At 46.2% G+C, this 20,639-nt stretch overlaps 1 protein-coding gene across 1 annotated transcript in view; it reads right to left on the bottom strand.

Moving 5' to 3' along the window:
- The window catches only part of LOC144827871 (embryonic protein UVS.2-like), a 102,422-nt gene that overhangs the window by 16,200 nt on the left and 65,583 nt on the right, over positions 1 to 20,639 (bottom strand). Inside the window, exons 6-10 of the mRNA XM_078686036.1 lie at positions 19,871 to 20,046; positions 17,688 to 17,769; positions 8,903 to 9,030; positions 2,661 to 2,776; positions 1,018 to 1,243 (exon numbers count right to left, since the gene is read on the bottom strand). Of these exons, the coding sequence (XP_078542162.1) occupies positions 1,018 to 1,243; positions 2,661 to 2,776; positions 8,903 to 9,030; positions 17,688 to 17,769; positions 19,871 to 20,046 (728 nt within the window). The remainder of the gene's footprint in view (positions 1 to 1,017; positions 1,244 to 2,660; positions 2,777 to 8,902; positions 9,031 to 17,687; positions 17,770 to 19,870; positions 20,047 to 20,639) is intronic.

Here is a 20,639-nt window from a genome sequence, read left to right as displayed (position 1 = left end):
TTCAGAGATTCGTGTCACTACTGTCCCATGTCACTAATCATATGTGTTCCCATATATTTTGTGCACACTGTGATCTTTGACAACCCCCGATCATCGGTGGCCAAGACTCCACCGGCAGAGAAATCAGAAACAAAAAAATGTTAATCCATGACCACCCCTTGCTCCTTTCCCTAGACTCAACAGAATTTTGTTGGTGTACTGGCCCCACGATACCTTGTATTCCATGGTAAAACCTCTATTGACTCTGAGAAACAAGCACTTCCTGCAGTGAGCCTTATGCCAACACACCCAGATATCCTGGGAGCACAGCTCACTGGATCCCAACAAGAGGTCTTAGCGAGCTTCCTTCCCCATTGCTGTAGAAGGCCTTTGCTTCCTTCCTCCCCAATCTGAGAGTGACACCAAGGACCGTACCATTGCTGTAGGAGGCTTCTGCATTCCTGCTCCCTAAATGAGAGTGGCCTGCCACCAAGAACATACCATTGCCATAGCGGTGCTTTGCAACCTCCTTCCCATGATTGAGAGCGCCCTGACACCACGGACCATACCATTGCTGTAGGAGGCTTCTACAGTTCTGCTCCCTGTCTGAGAGCGGCCTGACACCAAGGACCATACCATTGCTGCAGGAGGCTTCTGCATTCCTGCTCCCTGAATGAGAGTGGCCTGTCACCAAGGACATACCATTGCCATAGCGGTGCTTTGCAACCTCCTTCCCATGACTGAGAGCGCCCTGACACCACGGACCATACCATTGCTGCAGGAGGCTTCTACAGTCCTGCTCCCTGACTGAGAGCGGCCTGACACCATGGACCGTACTATTGCTGTAGGAGGCCTCTGTGTCCTCCGTCCCCTGTCTGAGAGCACCCTGACACCAAGGACCGTACCATTGCTGTAGGAGGCTTCTGCATTCCTGCTCACTGAATGAGAGCGGCCTGACACCAAGACCATACCATTGCTGTAGGAGGCTTCTACATTCCTGCTCCCTGAATAAGAGCGGCCTGACACCAAGGACCGTACCACTGCTGTAGGAGGCCTTGAACCCACTGGCGGTGATGGACCCGTCCGTCACAAACTCCAGCAGCATCTCATTTCCAGACGAGATGAATGGCTGGAGCTGTCCGGTCCCGCAAGCTTTGCTGATTAAGACTGGGGCTGCCTTACTGTCGCCATCGTAAATTGTGAGGTAGTCGGAGTCGCAGTTTGAGGAGGATTGGAGATCGAAGGCATCAAACTGTAGAAGAATCTGAGAAGAAAGAGCAGTAAATCAGACATACAACCTCCAGGGTATCTAGAACTTTCTATCCATCATTTGTTGAAAAAGGACAGATTTTCAGTTTTTGAAAGTTATCCGCAGACTAGACTCAGCTGGTGATTTTGCATTGACTTGTTCTATTTCTAGCCTCCTTCACCACCATCCCTAAACTTCATTTGTGTGTTCAAAGAGACATGACACCCTTATGCTGTCCCTGCACCTCCTGTCTTCTCTCATGGTGCCTCTACTTGGAACCAAACCTGTTCTGAAGCTTTGCTGCCTCTTGTGAAGAAGTTACACACTGGGTTCTTGTTGCCTGTGCTAAGCTGGGGCTGTCAGTCAACTTAAAGGAGTAACCAGGAGAGCCAAGCTGGGGTAAGCTTCATGGCACATGGTACAGTTGGCTCCTCATTGGGCTGATAAGGATGGCCCTCCACCTCTCTGGGGCACTGCCTCTGGATTACCAATCACCTGTGTCCTACCTTTGAGTGTGAGTGATGCCCACCAGCAGACCATGACAGAAAGAAGGCTGCAGCTCTTCAGACGAAATCTCACAAAGGATTTCCACACTGGGAACAGATGCTCATGCTTTGTGCAAGGGTTGACGGTGAATTTTGAGCAGAGAAATATCACATACAATAGCATTGTAGCCAGAATATCAGCTATCACATCATCCAGAGTGTGTACAGCTAAGTAAAGATGTACTACTCTTCACATCAGCCTACCTTGAAGGCATATACCTATATATTCTCAAGATAAATGTGAAATAAGTACCGAAGTCTACACTTACCTATACATATTGACCTAAACCATACTTTGTTAGCTGATATTTTGGCTAAGATGTTTTTGTAGCACTGTATTCAAAACTCAATATTCTTGAGCCATACACCGAGGGGGTACCTTTTGCTGGTCACCTCAGTAGTTTGTCCTGCTACACTGCCCACTAATAGGTTAATCCTTGTGTGCCCAAGTCCTTTGAGGAACTCGACTGGCATTCCCTCTCACCATTGCTTATTGCCCACATGTGGCATTTCTTTGAAGTGGAATTTGAACTTGATTAAAGTCTGACTTATTTGCCCCTTGTAGACCCACTCTTTAAGTTGTATTCTGTCTACTTTGCGGTGTCAGCACTACTGTAGATCTCAATATTAACGTCTGATTGGTTCTTCTCTGAAGCTCTGCAGCTATGGTGCTGACATCATTGGAGAGAAAATTCCAAGGGTAGGTCCTTCTCCTCCTCTCTGATGGACCACTCTAACTAGATTGACCTATCTCAGCAGCTACCTTGGCCACCAATCAGGCAGCTCCTAACCTAGTGCACTACTCTAAGTCCCACCCCTAGGCGGCTCAGGACTCTGGCAGGAGGAAAGCGCGACTAGCCCCATCAGCTTCTCAGTGAAGAACCTACCTTATTGGAAGGCACTCGGATCAGGTAGACACAGTTGACGTTGTTTGGGTACGAGGAAGGGTTATTGGAAGACGCCAGGGTGCCGGTCGGGTTAGATAAAATAGTGCTGCAAACACCTGAAATCAAATATGAAAAGGAAAATCCATTAAATATTAATGTCTTGCAACAGCACAATGACACTGACAGGTTGAGTTTCTTCCCTCCAGTGGCTCCTCCTGAGAATTATTTCTCAGTTAGATTCACTAGTATTTAAGCTGGCATCTTATATCTCCACCAGGAGGAAGTGCCTTGACCTAAACAATGGTCTCTGTGGCTTGTGCAGGTCTCAGCAATGAAATGGAAGCTCAGACAAGAATATAAGTAGGTACCAAAAACTACACTGTGCACACTAAACTTCAACACAATCTGTCCTGGTGCAGATAAAATGGCAGTATAGGTGGGATAGATTTTTTTGGCAGACAGATAAAAATTAAACTCTGCAAAAGCTAATTAATTTGGACCAAGAACAGAATCTTTCTGTCACTCCACTTTCTCTTCACTGGTCTAAAGTGACTTCAGAGTTCAGGTCAAAGAAACCTACATGGTGTATATCTATAAGGCCACATAACTCCTATTGCGAAGAAGACAATGAACCCAACGGCAGGGACATTTTCAAAGCTGGGAACCCAAATGTCAAGCTGCATAAAGGGAACAAACAGGGTCATAGTAGAACTCTAACATTCAACCCATCTGAAACTCCAATATAAGAGGAGTATGTTTCCATAAAGTAGTAGATTGTGCTTGGAACTCTTCAGGTGATGCACATTGGGACCCAGTCGGAGGATAAATTACGTAATTCTCCCAAGAATGGGATCCCACCAGCGGATAAATGCAAGGATCCCATCGGTGAATGGATACTGGGGAGGCATATTTAAAACGAAATGTCGGAGAGCGTAACTGCTCCATCTTCGGCAGCGCAGCACTCTGACATTTCCAAAATGCAGGAATGCACTGTATTTACACCAATACAACGCTCCCCTGTGTTTTCCCTAGTGCTGGCGCTAAAATTAACTGCATAGAGCCAACGCAGGTACCCTTGACCCATAGTGCAAGGGTGCCTGCATTGCAGGAATGATTATTTATGTGCAGAAAGGTGTCCCTTCCTGCACATAAACAATCCTTTATGGTGATTGTTACTTCTATGTGTGCTGCTGAATGCATCATACATAGAAGTAGCAAATCGTCTGCTGCAGAATGCAAAAACATGGAGAAATAAAAGCATTTCTCCTTGTTCCTACATTGTAACGCCTGCTGTTGCATGACGTTAGTTTTGGCGCTGCCTCAGATTTACACCTCCTTGTGAATCTGGGCGCATCAAAGAGCAGTGGGTGTTGTGGTGGAACGCTCATAGCAACACCCATAGCACGCTCCTTTCACACTAAATGATGCGTGTGAGGGGGGCTTTTTTACAAGGCGGGGTTGAGCCACAAAAAGGGGCTTACGACGCTTTGTACATATGGAGAAGGGCATATCGCCACCAGAAGGTCGCTAAGAGTGGTGTTCTGGTGATGTTATCCCCATGTAAATATGCTCCTGGGATCGCTACATGATACGAATTGAATGTCTGACATAATATCGACAGACAGAATATCTACATACAAAAATATCGACACAAAAATATCGAAATCAAAAATATCGAAATTATATCTACATAATGGTAAGTACAAAAATATCAAAAAAATAATATCGTAGTACAAAAATATCGAAAATAAATATATCGTTTTTTAAAATGTATTAATAATGTAAAAATAATTTTAAAATACATATAATTAAACAAATATTAAATAAAAACATTAAAACATAATTAAAAAATTAAAAGTAATACATATACATTTAAAATAAATAAAAAACTTAATAATTTAATGTAATTTTTTTTATTTTATTTAATTGATTTAAATTAAATTTAAATTTCTTTTATTTTTACCCTGTACGCCTGTACCCCAAAAACCCAAAACTGACCCTGAACCCTAAAAATACCCCTGTACCCCAAAAACCCAAAACTGACCCTGAACCCTAAAAATACCCCTTTACCCAAAAACTGAAAACTGACGCTGAACCCTAAAAATACCCCTTTACCCAAGAACTGAAAACTGACCCTGAATCCTAAAAATACCCCTTTACCCAAGAACTGAAAACTGACCCTGAACCCTAAAAATACCCCTTTACCCAAAAACTGAAAACTGACCCTGAACCCTAAAAATACCCCTTTACCCAAAAACTGAAAACTGACCCTGAACCCTAAAAATACCCCTTTACCCAAAAACTGAAAACTGACCCTGAACCCTAAAAATACCCCTTTACCCAAAAACTGAAAACTGACCCTGAACCCTAAAAATACCCCTTTACCCAAAAACTGAAAACTGACCCTGAACCCAAAAAATACCCCTTTACCCAAGAACTGAAAACTGACCCTGAACCCTAAAAATACTCCTTCACCCAAAATTAATTAACATTATTTAATTACCAATTAATTATTAATTAACAATAGCAATAAAGTAAATATATTAGCACATTAGCTATAATTAATTTAATTTACTAATTAATATTAATTTTTCCCAAATAATTAATTAACAATAAAAAAAATTATATATATTTAAAAATTACTTTAATTAATGTAATTAACTAATTAATATTAATTAATTACCAATTAATTATTAATTAAAAATATGTACAAAATTATATTAATGTAATTAACTAATTAATATTAATTAATTACCAATTAATTATTAATTAAAAATATGTACAAAATTATATTAATGTAATTAACTAATTAATATTAATTAATTACCAATTAATTATTATTTAAAAATATTTACAAACATATATTAATTAATTAACTAATTAATATTAATTAATTACCAATTAATTATTTATTAAAAATATTCACAAACATATATTAATTAATTAATTATTATTAAATTACTTCCCACCCTATTCCCCTATAAAGCCACAACCCGCTCTAATACTAAAACGCAAAATGTTAACAAAATTACTAATTTCCAAACATACATTTCTAAACATATTTAGCAAACATATAAACAACAAAATAAAATACATAACACTAAACAACAAAATTTCGATATTACTAACATACATACCTTAATCTCGATATTCTGTCTGTCGATATTAGTGCACATCGATTTACTATACCATCGATATTAAAACATCGATATTATTGTATATCGATATTTTAATTTCGATATTTTGTCTGCCTACCATACGAATTTCAAGCTCTCATGGAAGGAAGAATGTTGATATTCCAACAAGGGGGTGCATGCAAGGAATCAATCAGTAGACGGATGCTCGGGTCCTATCGAAGGTCAGTGATGGTGTCTCATCGGTGGATGTATCCGGGATGCGATGAGTACATGAATGCTGGGATTCCAGTAGAACCAAAGCAGACATTGTAGCCAGAAATAAATAGTGGGATCCTATTTACATATGAAGGCTGGGATCCAATTAGTAGCAAATTCCAGGATCCACTGGATTTATGCCAGTAGATGAATGTTGGGATCTCATAAGGGAATACATGTTGGGATGCCATCATGAACTGAATACTGACAGCGCACTAGGATAAATGCTGGGATCTAATAAGAGGATAACTACTGGGATACAATCAGGGGATAAACGCTGGAATCTAATAAGGGAATAAATGATGGAATCCAATCAGGATAAATGCAGGCATCCAGGCAAGGGAAAAATGTTGGAATCCAAACCGCGGCTAAATGTTGGAATCCAATCAGGGGATGAATGCTGAAATCCAGTCAGGATAAATGCTAGAATACAGTTATATGATGAATGTTGGGATCTAATCAGGGGATACGTTCTGGTATCCAATGAGGGGATAAAGCCTGGAATATAAGACGGGGATAAATACTGGAATCCAATCAAGGGATACATGCTGGAACCCCATCAGCGGCTAAATGCTGGAATCCAATCAGGGGATAAATGCTGGAATCTAGTCAGAATAAATGCTAGAATCCAGTAATGGGATACATGTTGGGATCTAATCAGGGGTTACATTCTGGTATCGAATGAGGGGATAAATGCTGGAATATAAGATGGTTATAAATGCTGGAATCCATTCAGGGGATACATGCAAGAACTCACTGAGGCAATGCAATTCGGGATTCCAGGGGCCAATAATTGCCAGGCCAATAAGTTATAAATTCTGGGATCCTATTAGGGGATGAACACTGGGATCCCATCAGGAGATAAATGCTGGCATCATGTCAAAAGATGAATGCTGGGAACCACTCTGGGAAAAAGATGCTGGGATCATACTGGGAGCAAGTGCTGTGATCCTATCAGAGGATAAATGCTGAAATCGCAACAGGATGAGACAAAGGCTGGAATTCAGCCAGGGGATAAATTCTGGGATCTCATCAGGAGAACAATGCTGAGATTTCATCCTAACAGCAGGAAGAACAAAGAGGGAGTCTCTGTAGCAGGTTTTAGTTCCCAGAAGGGCAATAGGACAGTTCTAGATGCTTGCCGTAGCTGATGATGTTGAAACATTTTTATCTTGGCTGAAATTGTTATATCTATTTACATGACCAGTGGGGAATAGTGGCTATTGGGTCAGATACAGCTCTAAAATGGTTCCGATAATTTTCTTAGAGGACAGACACAAAATGTCAGACTGGAGTTCTTCAAGTCATCAGAGGGGAAGCTTGAATGTGGAGTACCCCAGGGTTCACCCTTTCTCCCTCTCTTGCTTTTCAAGCTGCTATTTCTTACCATTAGCGCCAGATACCTCAAATAATGCTTATTTGCTGATGACGTACAGACCTACGTGCACGTGTTGGTCCCATAGGACATGGGGATGAATAAAAGTGGGCCGAGTTAAATGGAGCAAATCTGAGATGCTCTGCATAGGCTCAAGACACAGACTTCTGAATAACCTCGCTTAGCCCCCGGAGTTATTTGAGAGCCCATCCACCTTGATTAAGAAAGCTAAAAATCCGAGGGTCATCTGGGATACGGAATTGAACTTTGAGGCTCACATCAGCTCTGTAGAGCATTCAAATGTATTCAGCATAAGACAACTGAAATATACATTGCCCTATATCGAAAACAAATATCACAAAATCCTATCTGGTTCACTGACTGATTCAAACCCAGATTATGCCAATTCCTTTCTGAGTTGGCTTCCAAAAATAAAACTGCTGAGATGCAACATGTACAAGACATGGCGGCACAACTTGTTTTAAAACTAAGGATATATCATAGCATATCAGCAGACTAGATTTCAGTGGTACCCATCCAAGAGCCCTATCAAAACGTCATTATCATATCAACAGGCTAGACTTCAGTGGTACCCATCCAAAACCCCTATGCAAAGGTCATTATCTTCAACAGGGTAGACTTCAATGGTACCCATCCAACACCCCTATCCAAAGGTCATTATCTTATCGGCAGGCTTATTTCAGTGGTACCCATCCAAGAGCCCTATCAAAACATCATTATCATATCAACAGGCTAGACTTCAATGGTACCCATCCAAAACCCCTATCCAAAGGTCATTATCTTATCAGCAGACTAGATGTCAGTGGCACCCATCCAAAAGGTCATTATCTTCAACAGGCTAGACTTCAATGGTACCCATCCAAGAGCCCTATCCAATGGTCATTATCTTCAACAGGCTAGACTGCAATGGTACCCATCCAAGAGCCCTATCCAGTGGTCATTATCTTATCAGCAGGCTAGACTTCGGTGGTACCCATCAAAAAGCCCTATCCAAAAGGTAATTATCTTCAACTAAGTATTTGTTGTCTCAAGTGCATAAAGGGAACAGCATCAGCCTGTTTGTGGGAAAAAATTACTAGACATGTTCCCTCACGTAACCCAGGGCCCTGTGGCTTATCTCTTCTCAATGCTGGAAGTACTAACATTCAGGGAAAGGGAAACTGCAGATTCTCACTCATCGGCCCAAAGATTTTGAATGTACTGCCTGCATCTGGATATTAAGAATAGAAATGCTCCGCTTACCATTAGGAAAGCCTTACAACATTCCTCTTGTGTTCTCTTTTTGCAGCAGTTACATGTATGGTATTTTATATTCGTTAGTTAGGAACATGATGGATGATATTGGTGGAAGTTGAGCTGGAATCATTACAAAAGATAATTCTACTGCCTACGAGGAAAAGATGCTGTGTCTGCTATGACATTTCTGCATCTATCTGCAGGGATGCACTCCTTACCACACTGGTACAGGGCGTTGACTTTGGAAACATCCAGGTTGCTAAGCCCATATCTCTGTCCGATGACTGTGTTAGGATTTGGCTTGGGGACGATGGTCGGCTGTCCAGATTTGGTAGTGAAAGCATACCTGGGGAAAGGAAGACCTCATGGGTAAATCCCACCGTTTATGCACCATTATAACGCATTATTAACCCATAGAACTATACAGCGAGTCCAGGTGGGGACAGGTGAGGGTCAAATATTTGGTGTTTGCTTAATTCGATTCATATCTAAACTCAATCTCAATGTTGTTCTAGAACGATCCCCCTGCAGATCCTGTCCAGCTCAGTCTGAAACTTCTAAGTTCTCATTTTCATGAGCCTCAAATCCATGTAGGCAACACACGCTCCCCCTATCGCCCTCACTCACACTCAGTATCTCAGATCCCAAATAGCACTGATTTTTTTTTTTTTTTGGGATTATAAACTTTTATTAACATTCAAGCAGTCATACACAGCAGTGTGCCTACAACCATACAAGGCCGGCAGCGATACACATGCATTATAGCAATCATAGACATGGAGCTCACAGACCCAGGGAGTACAGTGAGGGTCATCCATCAGCAATACACGAGCGAAGCAATACATTCACAGCAGATCATAGCTGCAGGGGAGAAATTGAGGAAGGTGTGTAGTCAAGAAGGTGTGACATGTCGTTACAGAATCGGTAGCTCTCAGCTGCAGAAGGGAATGCAAGGGGATAGGGGCATTACACATTAGTTAAACAACGATGCAGTTCTACCAGTGAGGACGATGCAAGTAGGTTGCATGGTAGGATAGCCAGGGAGGGCAAGGCAATGCAGTGGCGGTAGATAGCACCTGAAAAAACAACGATTCAAGGCATGCAGCACAATTTCAAAGGTAGTCCATCAGTCAAATAATACATTGTCTCCGGAGAGGAATCTCCATACCGGATATATCCCTAACAATGCAGCAATCCTCCAATATACCCCTCCCAGCACAGGCCAGGAAGTGTGAAATGAGAACAAGCCAGTTAGATAATCTGTGTGTGTGATGTGTCGGCATTGTCAGAGTCATCCTCCCCGTGCGATGTGTTAGCGAGAAGGTAGGCCTGCAGGGGGCCCCAGATGTCCGCCGGTCTCGAGCGCAAAGGTACCAGTTCCGAAAACACACCATACTGCTCCTGACAGTATAACATATCATGCATCCATACCTTAAACTTAGGAGCGCGGCCCCGGCCCCATCTACAGGCTAAATGTCTCCGAGCTAATAGTAGTGCTACATTAGTGAACTTCCTAACTGTCCGTGCTACCTGCGCAGTGTAGCCTAGAAGGAACAACATCGGCTCTGGCGTCAGCGCAGCACCTATCATGTGGGATAGGCCCTCACAGACCCGTGTCCAGTATTCCCGCACTTGCGGGCAGGTCCATGATAAATGGAAGAAGTCCGCTCCTTCCCGCCTGCATCGCTCACACCTGTCCGAGTCGGCGAGCCCGAACCGAAACTTCCTAGCTGGAGTGTAGTATAACCTATGGAGGAATTTGTAATGTATGATTTTAAAGCGACAGCTAGACATCACCTCTCCCGACAAATCACAGCAGTATTTCCATTGTGCATCTGTGATATCACTTCCAAAATCTCCTGCCCAGTGCGCTCTAGCCGCACTAGCCACCACAGGTAATTCCTCGCGAATGCACTTATATAGTTTAGAAACCAGGTGTGCACCATCAAGGCTATTCAGCACTACAGTGAGCGGGGCTAGGCTGGGGGGTTCATGAGGATAATCAGGTAATAGGGCTCTCAAGCCTTCCCTGAGCCGTAGGTAGTAGAAGAGTTCCAGAGGGGTATACGCGCTATCTCCAAAAAAGTCATCTCGAGAGCGGAACTTCCCATCACGGAATAGATCCCCCCACACCCCCACCCCCAATCTCCTGCACATTCGTTGCAATCCCACCTCGCGTAAGAGCGTTATCTGTGGGTGGTAGGATAGTGGCATACGGGTCGTATAAAGTAACGGGGTTTGCAATCGCGTCCCTATTTTATGCCATGCCTCTATCGTGCAGGAAACCGTGATAGAGTGCATCTCTAGTGCGGCTGTGGGGCCGTGTACTACTCCCTCCAACGGCAGTGGGTGCGCTATCCAGTCCTCCGCTGCCACTTGTGGCATGAAAGCAGTTGGGCGCAACCAATGGTATAGGTAGTGCGCTTGAGCAGTTAAATAGTACATTTCGAAGTCCGGGACATCAAAACCCCCCGCCCCATAGGGTTGCGTCAATACTGCCCAACGGAGCCGAGCCTGCCTTCCCCCCCACACCAGTCGGATAAGTTCCGAGCGTAAGGTTTTAAAAAAGTATGCGCCTGGGTAATAGGGAATATTAAGGAACATATACAAGAAACGCGGCAGTACCACCATTTTCACAAGGGAGATCCTCGCCGCCATAGACAAGGGCAGTTTGATCCACCGCGACACCGAATCTGTCAGTTTAGTGATGGCCACTCCGTAGTTCATCCGTAACGTCTCCCCCTTGTCTCTCGAGATCTGTATCCCGAGGTAGCGTAGTTCTGAAGTGCACCACTCAAGCGGGTAATCTAGCGAGAATTCAGTGACTGCAGGTGTCAGCGGGAAAAGCTGGGATTTGTTCCAATTAATAGTGACACCTGAAAGGCATCCGAAGGTAACGAACTCCCGCAATAGCGAATTAAGATTAGTCTGGGGATCCTTAACGTACAGTGTGACATCATCGGCATACAGCGAAATTGAGAGTTGGCGCTGAAAGCAATTGAAGGCGCTGGGTTTGTGGAGCTGTCGGATACGACAGGCCAACGGTTCAATTACCACCGCGAAGAGTAATGGGGAAAGGGGGCACCCCTGTCGGGTCCCCCTCGTTATCGCGAATGCGGCAGTAAGTTGACCATTTGCTAGCACTCTCGCCATTGGGGAGGTATAGAGCAACCGTACCCAGGCCACAAAGACAGGGGGAAATCCCATCTTTTGCAAGACCGCGAAGAGGAATCCCCATTCCACAGAATCGAATGCCTTTGAGGCATCTAAAAAAACCCCGGCAAGGGGAATCTCTGGGTGCACCGTTTGAATGAGGGAGAATACCGTACGGAGGTTATGCGAGGTGGATCTCGTGGGGACAAAGCCAGACTGGTCAGGCAAAATAATCGTGGTCATAAGTAAGGAAAGTCTGGTCGCAAGTACCTTCGCCAGAATTTTGGCGTCGCAATTCAGTAAGGACAGAGGGCGATACGAGTCACATTGTGTGGCAACCTTCCCAGGTTTAAGTAAAGATGTTATAATCACTTCTCGCATAGATCTCGGGAGTACCCCCACTTCCATTGCATCATTGAATACCTCACGTAGCACCGGAGCCATAATCTCCACGTAGCATTTATAAAACTCCGCGGGGAGACCATCGTGACCCGGTGCTTTCCCGTTGCTCAGGGACATTATGGCATCTCGCACCTCCTCCAGCTCGAGTGGTGCCCCCAGAAACTGCCTGTGGACATCACTGATCCAGCAAAGTGCTACATCCCCCAGATAGCCGTCCAGATCAAACTCCCCAGCGGCTCGTGAGGTATATAACTGTTCGTAGTGTGCCTGGAGTGTGTTGAGTATACCATCATTGTCTTTGTGTACCTCCCCATCCGCTGCAGTTAGTTCCAAGATAGTGTTCGAACCTCGTGCCATCCTCACTGCCATGGCCAACGCTTTACCTGGTCTCCCTCCCTCATTATAAGCACGGGCTCACCAGTGTTTCCCCTTGAAATGCACCTCTCTCTGCGCTTCCGCTTCGTACTCCGATAGTTTAGTTCTGAACGTGCTGTGTGCCTCCCCATCTATCCCCTGCGCCATACGAGTTTCCAAAGCTCTGAGCTCCTCTTCCAATCTGGAAAGTGTTTGTTGTATATCTTTTAGCACCCCCGAGCTTTTAGCTATACACCACCCCCGTACCATGACCTTAAATGCCTGCCACACCGTTTCCACACTATCCACCGTGTCCTTGTTTCGGGGGAAGAAATCTGCTATGTCGATTCTAAGTTCTTCGCAGAAGACAGTGTCAATCAGGATGTTGGGATGTAGTCGCCAGGGTGGACGTGGTTTGTGAAAGCCAGGCATATCTAAAGATAGGAAAACAGGGCAGTGATCGGAATGTGTTCTGGGTAATTGTCGAGAAGTGAGAATACTCTGGGCTAAATTCTGGGACACAAAGATGTAATCTAGTCTAGCCCACGTGCCCGTGTAGGACGTAAAGTGTGTGACCTCCAGCAAATCAGGATGTAAGTGTCTCCAACTATCAATCAACCCTCCTTCATCAACTATCCCCTCAAGGGAGTCCCTCGCCTTAGTATGGTATGTGGAGCATCCATCTGCTCTGTCCATTCTCGGGTGTAAGGCCATGTTAAGATCTCCGCCCCAAACCAGATACCTGGAGCCGATATCCACTATACCTCCCCAGATTCGGGTGAAGAAATGAGGGTCGTCAACATTGGGAGCATAGCAGTTGGCAATAGTAACCGTCTCCCCTCCCAGCCTCCCCCAGACAATGACATATCTACCCTCTTTATCAGTTTGTTGCCCCTGCAGCGTGAATGGGAGATTACGGTGAATAAGAATAGCAGTACCTCTAGCATATGAGGAGAAATTTGAGAAAACTCTCACCCCCGCCCATCTCGCACCAAATGTAGAAGTCGTTAATGGGGGAATATGAGTTTCTTGTAACATAATCACCTGCACATCGTGTCTATCCCAATAGGCCAACAATTGTCGACGCTTACGCGCATCTTTTAGTCCTCGTACATTCCAGGATAGAAAATTACATCTAGTATCAGGCCCCACACCCATATTGGTTCAATTGGCTGTGCTGTAAAAATGTGCGGTGCATACTCCCCAATCGCATAGCGGAAATAGCTATAAACCAGATCACTTCCCTCAAGTAAATGACTGTGGCCTTTTGCTTGTGTATCAAAACTTCATACAGATCACGTATCAACCAAACATTCCCCCAGACCCCTCCCTCCTCCCACAGAGGCAACCCCAACTCGCCAGTGCTAGCTCCCTCCCCAACCCACCCCACCTCCCTCAATAACCAGGGATAGGAACAATCCCTGCTACAACAACAGCAACAGCAAGGGTAATACCCGTTAGGGACCATTCTAGGTGGCAACACAACAACCCCTCTTCTCCATCAGCTGCCCATGGCAGACCAACCTCAGCTGTCGGGGGAGAGGGGGGTACCTGGCGACGCAGTACAGTTTCAGCATGTCCCAGGCCTCAGCCCTCGCCCAAGTCATCAAAAAGGGGGAGATAGATAGGCCGTAACCACAGACCTCATCTCTCTGCGTACTCTACATCGGTACTCACATACAGGATCCCCCGCAACACCCAACGGTGCAGATGCAGCAGGGTCAGTGTTCATCATCTTCAAGCCGGTCGTCTCCGCGAGCTGGATCTTCCGCCTCCTCCCTGCGCTGGTGTGCTGAGCGTTTCACTTGCTTAATGAAGTCCTCAACCTGTTGCGGGTTCGTGAAGAACTTTTGGCGTGCCTGATAAGTGATTCGCAGTCTGGCCGGATAGAGTAAGGCATAGTCAATTTGTAGGGCCCGAAGTTTCGCTTTAACGTCCAGAAATTTGCGCCGCTCTTCCTGCACCATGGGTGTGAAGTCAGGATAGATCGTGAATTCGTTACCATCACACACTAGTTTTTTGGAAGATCGAGCTGCTCGCAAGGCCGCATCTCTGTCCCTGTAGTTCAATAGACGGGCTATGATAGGTCTTGGTTTCATGCCCGGCTTGGGCACCGGTCCCAGGGATCTGTGCGCCCTCTCCACTATGAACTGGGGGGAGAATGCTTCCGACCCCACTGCAGTCCTCAACAGGCGTTCTACATATTCCTCCATTCTACCCACATTGGTGGACTCCGGAATCCCTACTATGCGTACATTATTACGCCGGCTTCTCGCTTCTAAATCCTCGTTCTTAGCCGCTATGGTGCGCAACAAATTATCCATCCGAGCTAGACGCGTTGTGTGCTGTCCGGAGGTGTCCTCGACATCCGACACCCGCTGTTCCACTTCCGTCAACCTCCCTTCATGGACCTCCAATTTGTGGACTACAGCATCCATACGGGACGACATCCTGTCCACCTTGTCTGCGATGGTCGCGAATCCCTGGCGCATTTCACGAAGGAGTTCCTGGGTATCCGTGGAGGTGGTCGCCTGGTTATCAGAGGGATTGTTGACCTCCATCTGTTTCTGAGAGTCCGGGCTGGTACGATTCGTCTTTTTTGCTGCATCAAACGTAAGCTTCGGTTGCCGTGTGTCAGGTCGACCCATCCTAGCGGCCCAGCAAAGACAGGTGAATCCGCAATTCGGAAGACAGGGAGAGTCGCACCGTCTATGCAATCCCGCTGGTCAGCAGATCAGGCCGTGGAGCTCCCACTCACCAGCTGCATTCCAATATGTGGCAGCACTTGCGCACGTGTTGGGGATGAGGGGGCCACGGGCAGCAGAGAAAGGTAGGCGACTGTCGTAGTGTCCAGGCACACCGCGCCCCCCAGGCGTAGAAACTCAGCAGTCCTCCGGGAGTGCAACAATGCAGCCGTCCCTCCGTGCGACACTCTGGAGCCTACCACAGAAAGGTCAGCCTTCGCAGGAGAGGCGGCTGTCATGCAGGAGTACGTGCCAAGCAGAAGCAAGGAGCGGGTGTGCCAGAGGTGCGGGCCCAGATTGCCGAATACCGCGGGAATATGCACCACCGCTATGTGCTACGACCAAGCGTACCCCAGGCACATACGTTGCATAGGATCTAAGCCAGGCTCTTCTGAGCAATCCGTGTAGTGCGCATATGTCCCCCACAATGCCAGGGCGGGAGGATTATATTATAGTAGGATTTGTCCGCTCTAGTCCCCAGCCAGCAGTCCACGCACCCCAGTGTTCAGGCGCAGGGTCAGAACGAAGCGCTATGGCCGGAGCGGTGGTTATGGCCGCCGGCGATGAGACCTCAGGGAAAGGCCATTCATACGCGGTGCAGTCGTCCAGCGGGGGCGGCCCTGCAGCGAGGGTTACGCGAGTCGGGCCCCCAGAGGGTCTGAGGACAGCAGGACACTCACCCAGAGCTGGCCGGTAGTCTTGGTGGGGAGACGACAGAGGTGGGAGCCGCTCCCCGCAGAGGTATGCCGCGCCGGTCCAGCAGTGACAGGCAGAGAGCCCGCAGCCACCTTCAGGGAGCAGGAAAGACAGGATAGTACCTGCGCTACAGGCAGCGACGTCCCGTGCAGGGAAAATCGGGTCCGCCGTCCTCCCCCGCCGAGTTTTCGTGGTCCTCCGGCGTTTTCGCGCCTTACAGGGCCTAGTTGGCGCCCACCAAGCCCCGGCCTCGCGTCACCAGTCAGGCCGTTCGAGTCCGCTGGTGCCTCCAGCTGCAATCCCCGCTGCCCGTCAGGACGTCTCCACCGGCGGCGCACAGCGTCCAATCCGCTTCAAACTCGCACCGGAGCCTCCGCTGACTTCCTTGAACAAGCGAGGGCAGTTGCAGCCTGATTACATGCCGATAAGAGGATCAATGAGAGGATATCGGTCGCCAGGATGTGGGAGCCTTACAAAGAGGCTGCCATTCACCAGTGCGCCACCTAGCGCCCCACCAAATAGCACTGATTTGAAAAATGTCTCCCTTGTAGCCTCATGACTTTTTCTCTTGTGACAGAGGCTGGCTTTAGTACTGAGATACCATCCTCATGCGATTCATCAACAATGGATCTTCCACTCTAAACCAAGTTGTTCACCAATTCAGACAACGTTCACCTGCCCATCCTCACATGTGGACATTCAACTCTATGGGAACAAGTTCAGTGACTCAGCCATGACTCAACTTCACTTTCTTACCTTCACAATCTATGGCAGTTCCACACTCTGGTGCCCATATACACCAACCCAGCCATCATTCCGTACCCGCTACACATACAGAGCATCAATCCTAACCAATCATGTACACCAACACAGCCATCTTTCTGTTGCTCCTCTTCCCTTTAACAGTCACAGTCACCCCTCTAGTGCCCTTCCTCGGATATATAGGTTCCAATAGGCACCATGCTCTGCTCTCTGTCCTCCCGACCCCCAATCAAATGTGAAATAAACACCACACTCTACTTCCCATTTCCAACAGTCTCAGCTCTAATTAAAAAGATCACATCAGAATGTGATCACAATCACTGGGTCTGATTTAGAGTTGGATGGAAGGAGGATTATGGGAGGTGGCAGAGGACATTACCAATGCTATCCCGATGGCACACCATGGCCAAATTTAGACATGACCTCAGCCCAGCAGCCATCTCTCCATAATTAAAGGAACCATCATTACTGCTGTTCCTTTCAGTTACTAAAGGTTTTCACCCGGGTTGTGGGAGTTATTATTTTCGTCCTGTCGATCAATGCTAGATTTTTCCAGATGATGATGGACAAGCAAAAAAGATATTACACTATCCCCCCAAAGTAGGGCAGGCATTGTAATGCCATTCCTCAGATGGCTGTTACTGTATCGGGCTATCAGAGGAAGTATTTCATCAACAGACCCTATAGAAGGTCTGTCAACAGGATACTTACGGTCTGCCCAACTTTAAATGAAGCGGGTGGTCCAAGGGTTTGGCGGAGAGGGTAATCCGTCATGTTTGCAAAGGAGTACCCTGTCTGCCAAAATCTAAATCAGCGTCACTGTCTATATATAAAAGCCTTTCATCAGAGTTGTAAACAGAAATCTCTTCTTAGCTGAGTATCGGAGACTTACATCCCATAGTGCATCACGGAGGCGTAGTCGTACTCCAGGCCAAGGTTGTTGGTGTTCTCTTTGTTAAAGTTGCCGATGCTGTCTGTTGAGATGAGCAGACGGTAAAGATGAGTTAGTGAGGACTGAGTATGATAGGGCACATTCCCATAAAGAGAGGGTCCCAGCTCACCAGGGGGCAGTGCTCCCATGTGTCATTGCAGGGGTTAGGAGTAGTCTAATGGCAAAGCTGTCGAATTTGGAACATGGGGGAGGGGGTTCAAATCTGGACCCTGGCATAAGATCGAAAAGCATGTGATTTGAGGTTAATCACTTAATACCTTCAGCATGTGATAAGAAGTTGTATAATTCTAAATCTAAATCCTATTTAATGAGGTGCACCATTTTGCTCCCAAGCGAGAATCACACTAAATAAATACCAGCGCCTACATACATCCGGGAAGGACACACTGGAGTTTCAGCTCACTGTTGTCCTTTTGAAGGGAAAATCATCATGTTTTTTCCTTATGAAAACTTTTTTGCCTCATAAAGGGATCCATCTCCAGGATGCACCCTTCACCTTAGATTGTATTGTACTGTATTGTAGTTGCATTTATATAGCGCTTACTATCATTGACAAGGCACTGGAGCACACTGCTCCAGGCACCCAAGGTTTAATGGTTAATCCAGTGGTTGTTGGTTATTGGGATCAATCTTGTGCTCTCAAGAAAACCATTCCATGCATTTACTCCAGTTTCTTTGACGAAGAGTAAATTATTTGGGGTTTGTTGTGATCATTTGGGAAGTGGATCGAGTATGCGAGTTCATGGAGATGATTTGTGGGATTAATACCTGAGAGGGATTAGGAATTATTAGTTCGCAGGTATGACTTTCAAGGAAGAGGTGACTTAGTTGAAAGGTTGGAAGAAAATGAGGACATTAACAGAAATGCAATAGTAAAGATTAAGGCAAACATGCCTGTGATGTAAAGTAGGCTGTGCTCAGAGAGTGGAGACATGCGTGGTATGAAAAATAAGGAGATAGTCATTCGAATGAAAATGAAAGGGAGAGGGGAGTTTTTCATGCAGTTTTGGGATTACAGAGGAGGGTTTTTGAGAAGCCATGCAATCGGAGGATGAAAAAACTGTAGAAAGAAACACCATTATTTGTATGTGAGATATGGGAGTACGAAAGAGTGGTGCTCAAGGCGCTGTACATCCCAACCAGCCCCGGGCCCACTTAACAACGCATGCTTTGTGTCGGGTTTATGTTACTTTTCTAATTCAAACCCAAATTAAAGTGTTCAGGTGGGATTTACAATCCAACGCTAATCGCAATATGAATTGTAACCCAAAGTAACAAAAAGTTATGCTTTGCGCTGCCTTGCATTACTTTGCGTCAAGGGGGTGTTCTATGGCTGGTGCACAGGTGTTACTATGCCGTCACCCATGGGTTTTGACATAAATCCATATCTACAAAACATGGTAAACAGGGATTTGGGCTAAAATGCTGTGCCTCCTCAATGCAAGTGTACCAGGATGAAGTATTTTCATTTCTCCTTGTTTTTCCCACTTTGCATTCGTGCTGCATTGTTCAGCACACAAAGTAGGACAAGTCTCAAAGCATCATTTTTGTATTGAAAGGGACCCTTTTCAGCACAAAGTCTGTGCTTCAAACATCGCATACATTCTAGCACCATGGCGCAAGGGTCTCTGTGTTGGTGCATGTCTGTCTAAAGTCTGCCACCAGCACTGGGCGGCAGCAGTGTAGTGCCACATCAAAGTATTTCATTCACACGATGCAGCGCAGCCACTTCAGCTGAACACTTCTTTGTAAATCTGGACCCCGTGTCTCTGAAGTGGGCACTGCAGTTAGCAATCACTGATCCTCATTATCGATTTCAGGAAAATGCATTTTAAACAAGGGTCATTATTTATCCTGTGTCAGGCAATTTTTATGTGGTCCAGTTAATGCCCTCAGCAGTGGTAGCGTTCGTGAAAAGGACACCAGACTGTGACAGTAACAAATATTGATCACCGTAACCAAGGGTCAGATTGGTAGAACGGGTGTGTTGCCGAGTATCTGTGATCAAACCTAAGCTGAACCAATCGGGTGTCTAAATCAGTGCCAAGGTGTGCTCAGCTGCAATCTGAGTTGTACTCCGTTTTCCCTCTGAGTGGTAAGTGGAGCCCGGGGGTGACACTGACCGGGCGAGAGGTTCTCCGTCATGATGGTCACATAGTTGTCGCGGTCGCTGCGGCTCTGCTCGTGGTAGAAGCCCAGGGAGTGCTGCAGCTCATGCTGGATGGTTCCTTTCGACAGACATCCCGAGGGAAGAGATACCTGCTGACCTCCTCCTGTCTTCCCGATGTATGACCAGCACCTAGGGAAGAAGATGGACCAGGGAGACCCATAGATTACTGCAATGGCACCTTTAGAGAAAGAATATTACAATCTTACTACATACAAGGGATCTGCCTGTGCGTCTCCTCTCTGACTTGGCTATCTGCAAGGGAAGAGGGGTTCTAGGAAAAGACAATGCACAGTCTAGGTTGTGATGAAAGATCTTGCATCCAAAGGAAAGCTGTGTCATCCTGCACCAGTCTGATGCATTTCTGGCCTACCCTGTGATATTTCCTCCCAGTAGACTCCACATCAGTCTGCGCTGTAGCCCCTTGGAATCGGTCTTCAGACTCAATCTCAAAACCTTTCTGTTTGATAACCTCTCTTATGGTTGTGTAATCTTACAGTTCTCCCATCACTTTCATGAGCTTTCCGCTATAGCCTTGGACACCTCCCTGGAGGTAGCTGTGGGCTCTATAAATGTCATGAATTGAATTGAATTTGTGACTATTGTCTGCCTGGGGGGACAGATCTACCAGCAGCCCATGGGTCATTCTGCTCAGTCCCCCATGACTGGGATCCATACTCCAACACAGTCAGTGTTCTGGTTGCGTGTGGCATGTTACATGTGTG

This window comes from Lissotriton helveticus, chromosome 4_1 (genome assembly GCF_964261635.1).
Source record: "Lissotriton helveticus chromosome 4_1, aLisHel1.1, whole genome shotgun sequence".
Taxonomy (NCBI): Eukaryota; Metazoa; Chordata; class Amphibia; order Caudata; family Salamandridae; genus Lissotriton; species Lissotriton helveticus.
The sequence above is the reverse complement of the archived record's forward strand: the minus strand, read 5'-3'. Positions and strand labels throughout refer to the sequence as shown.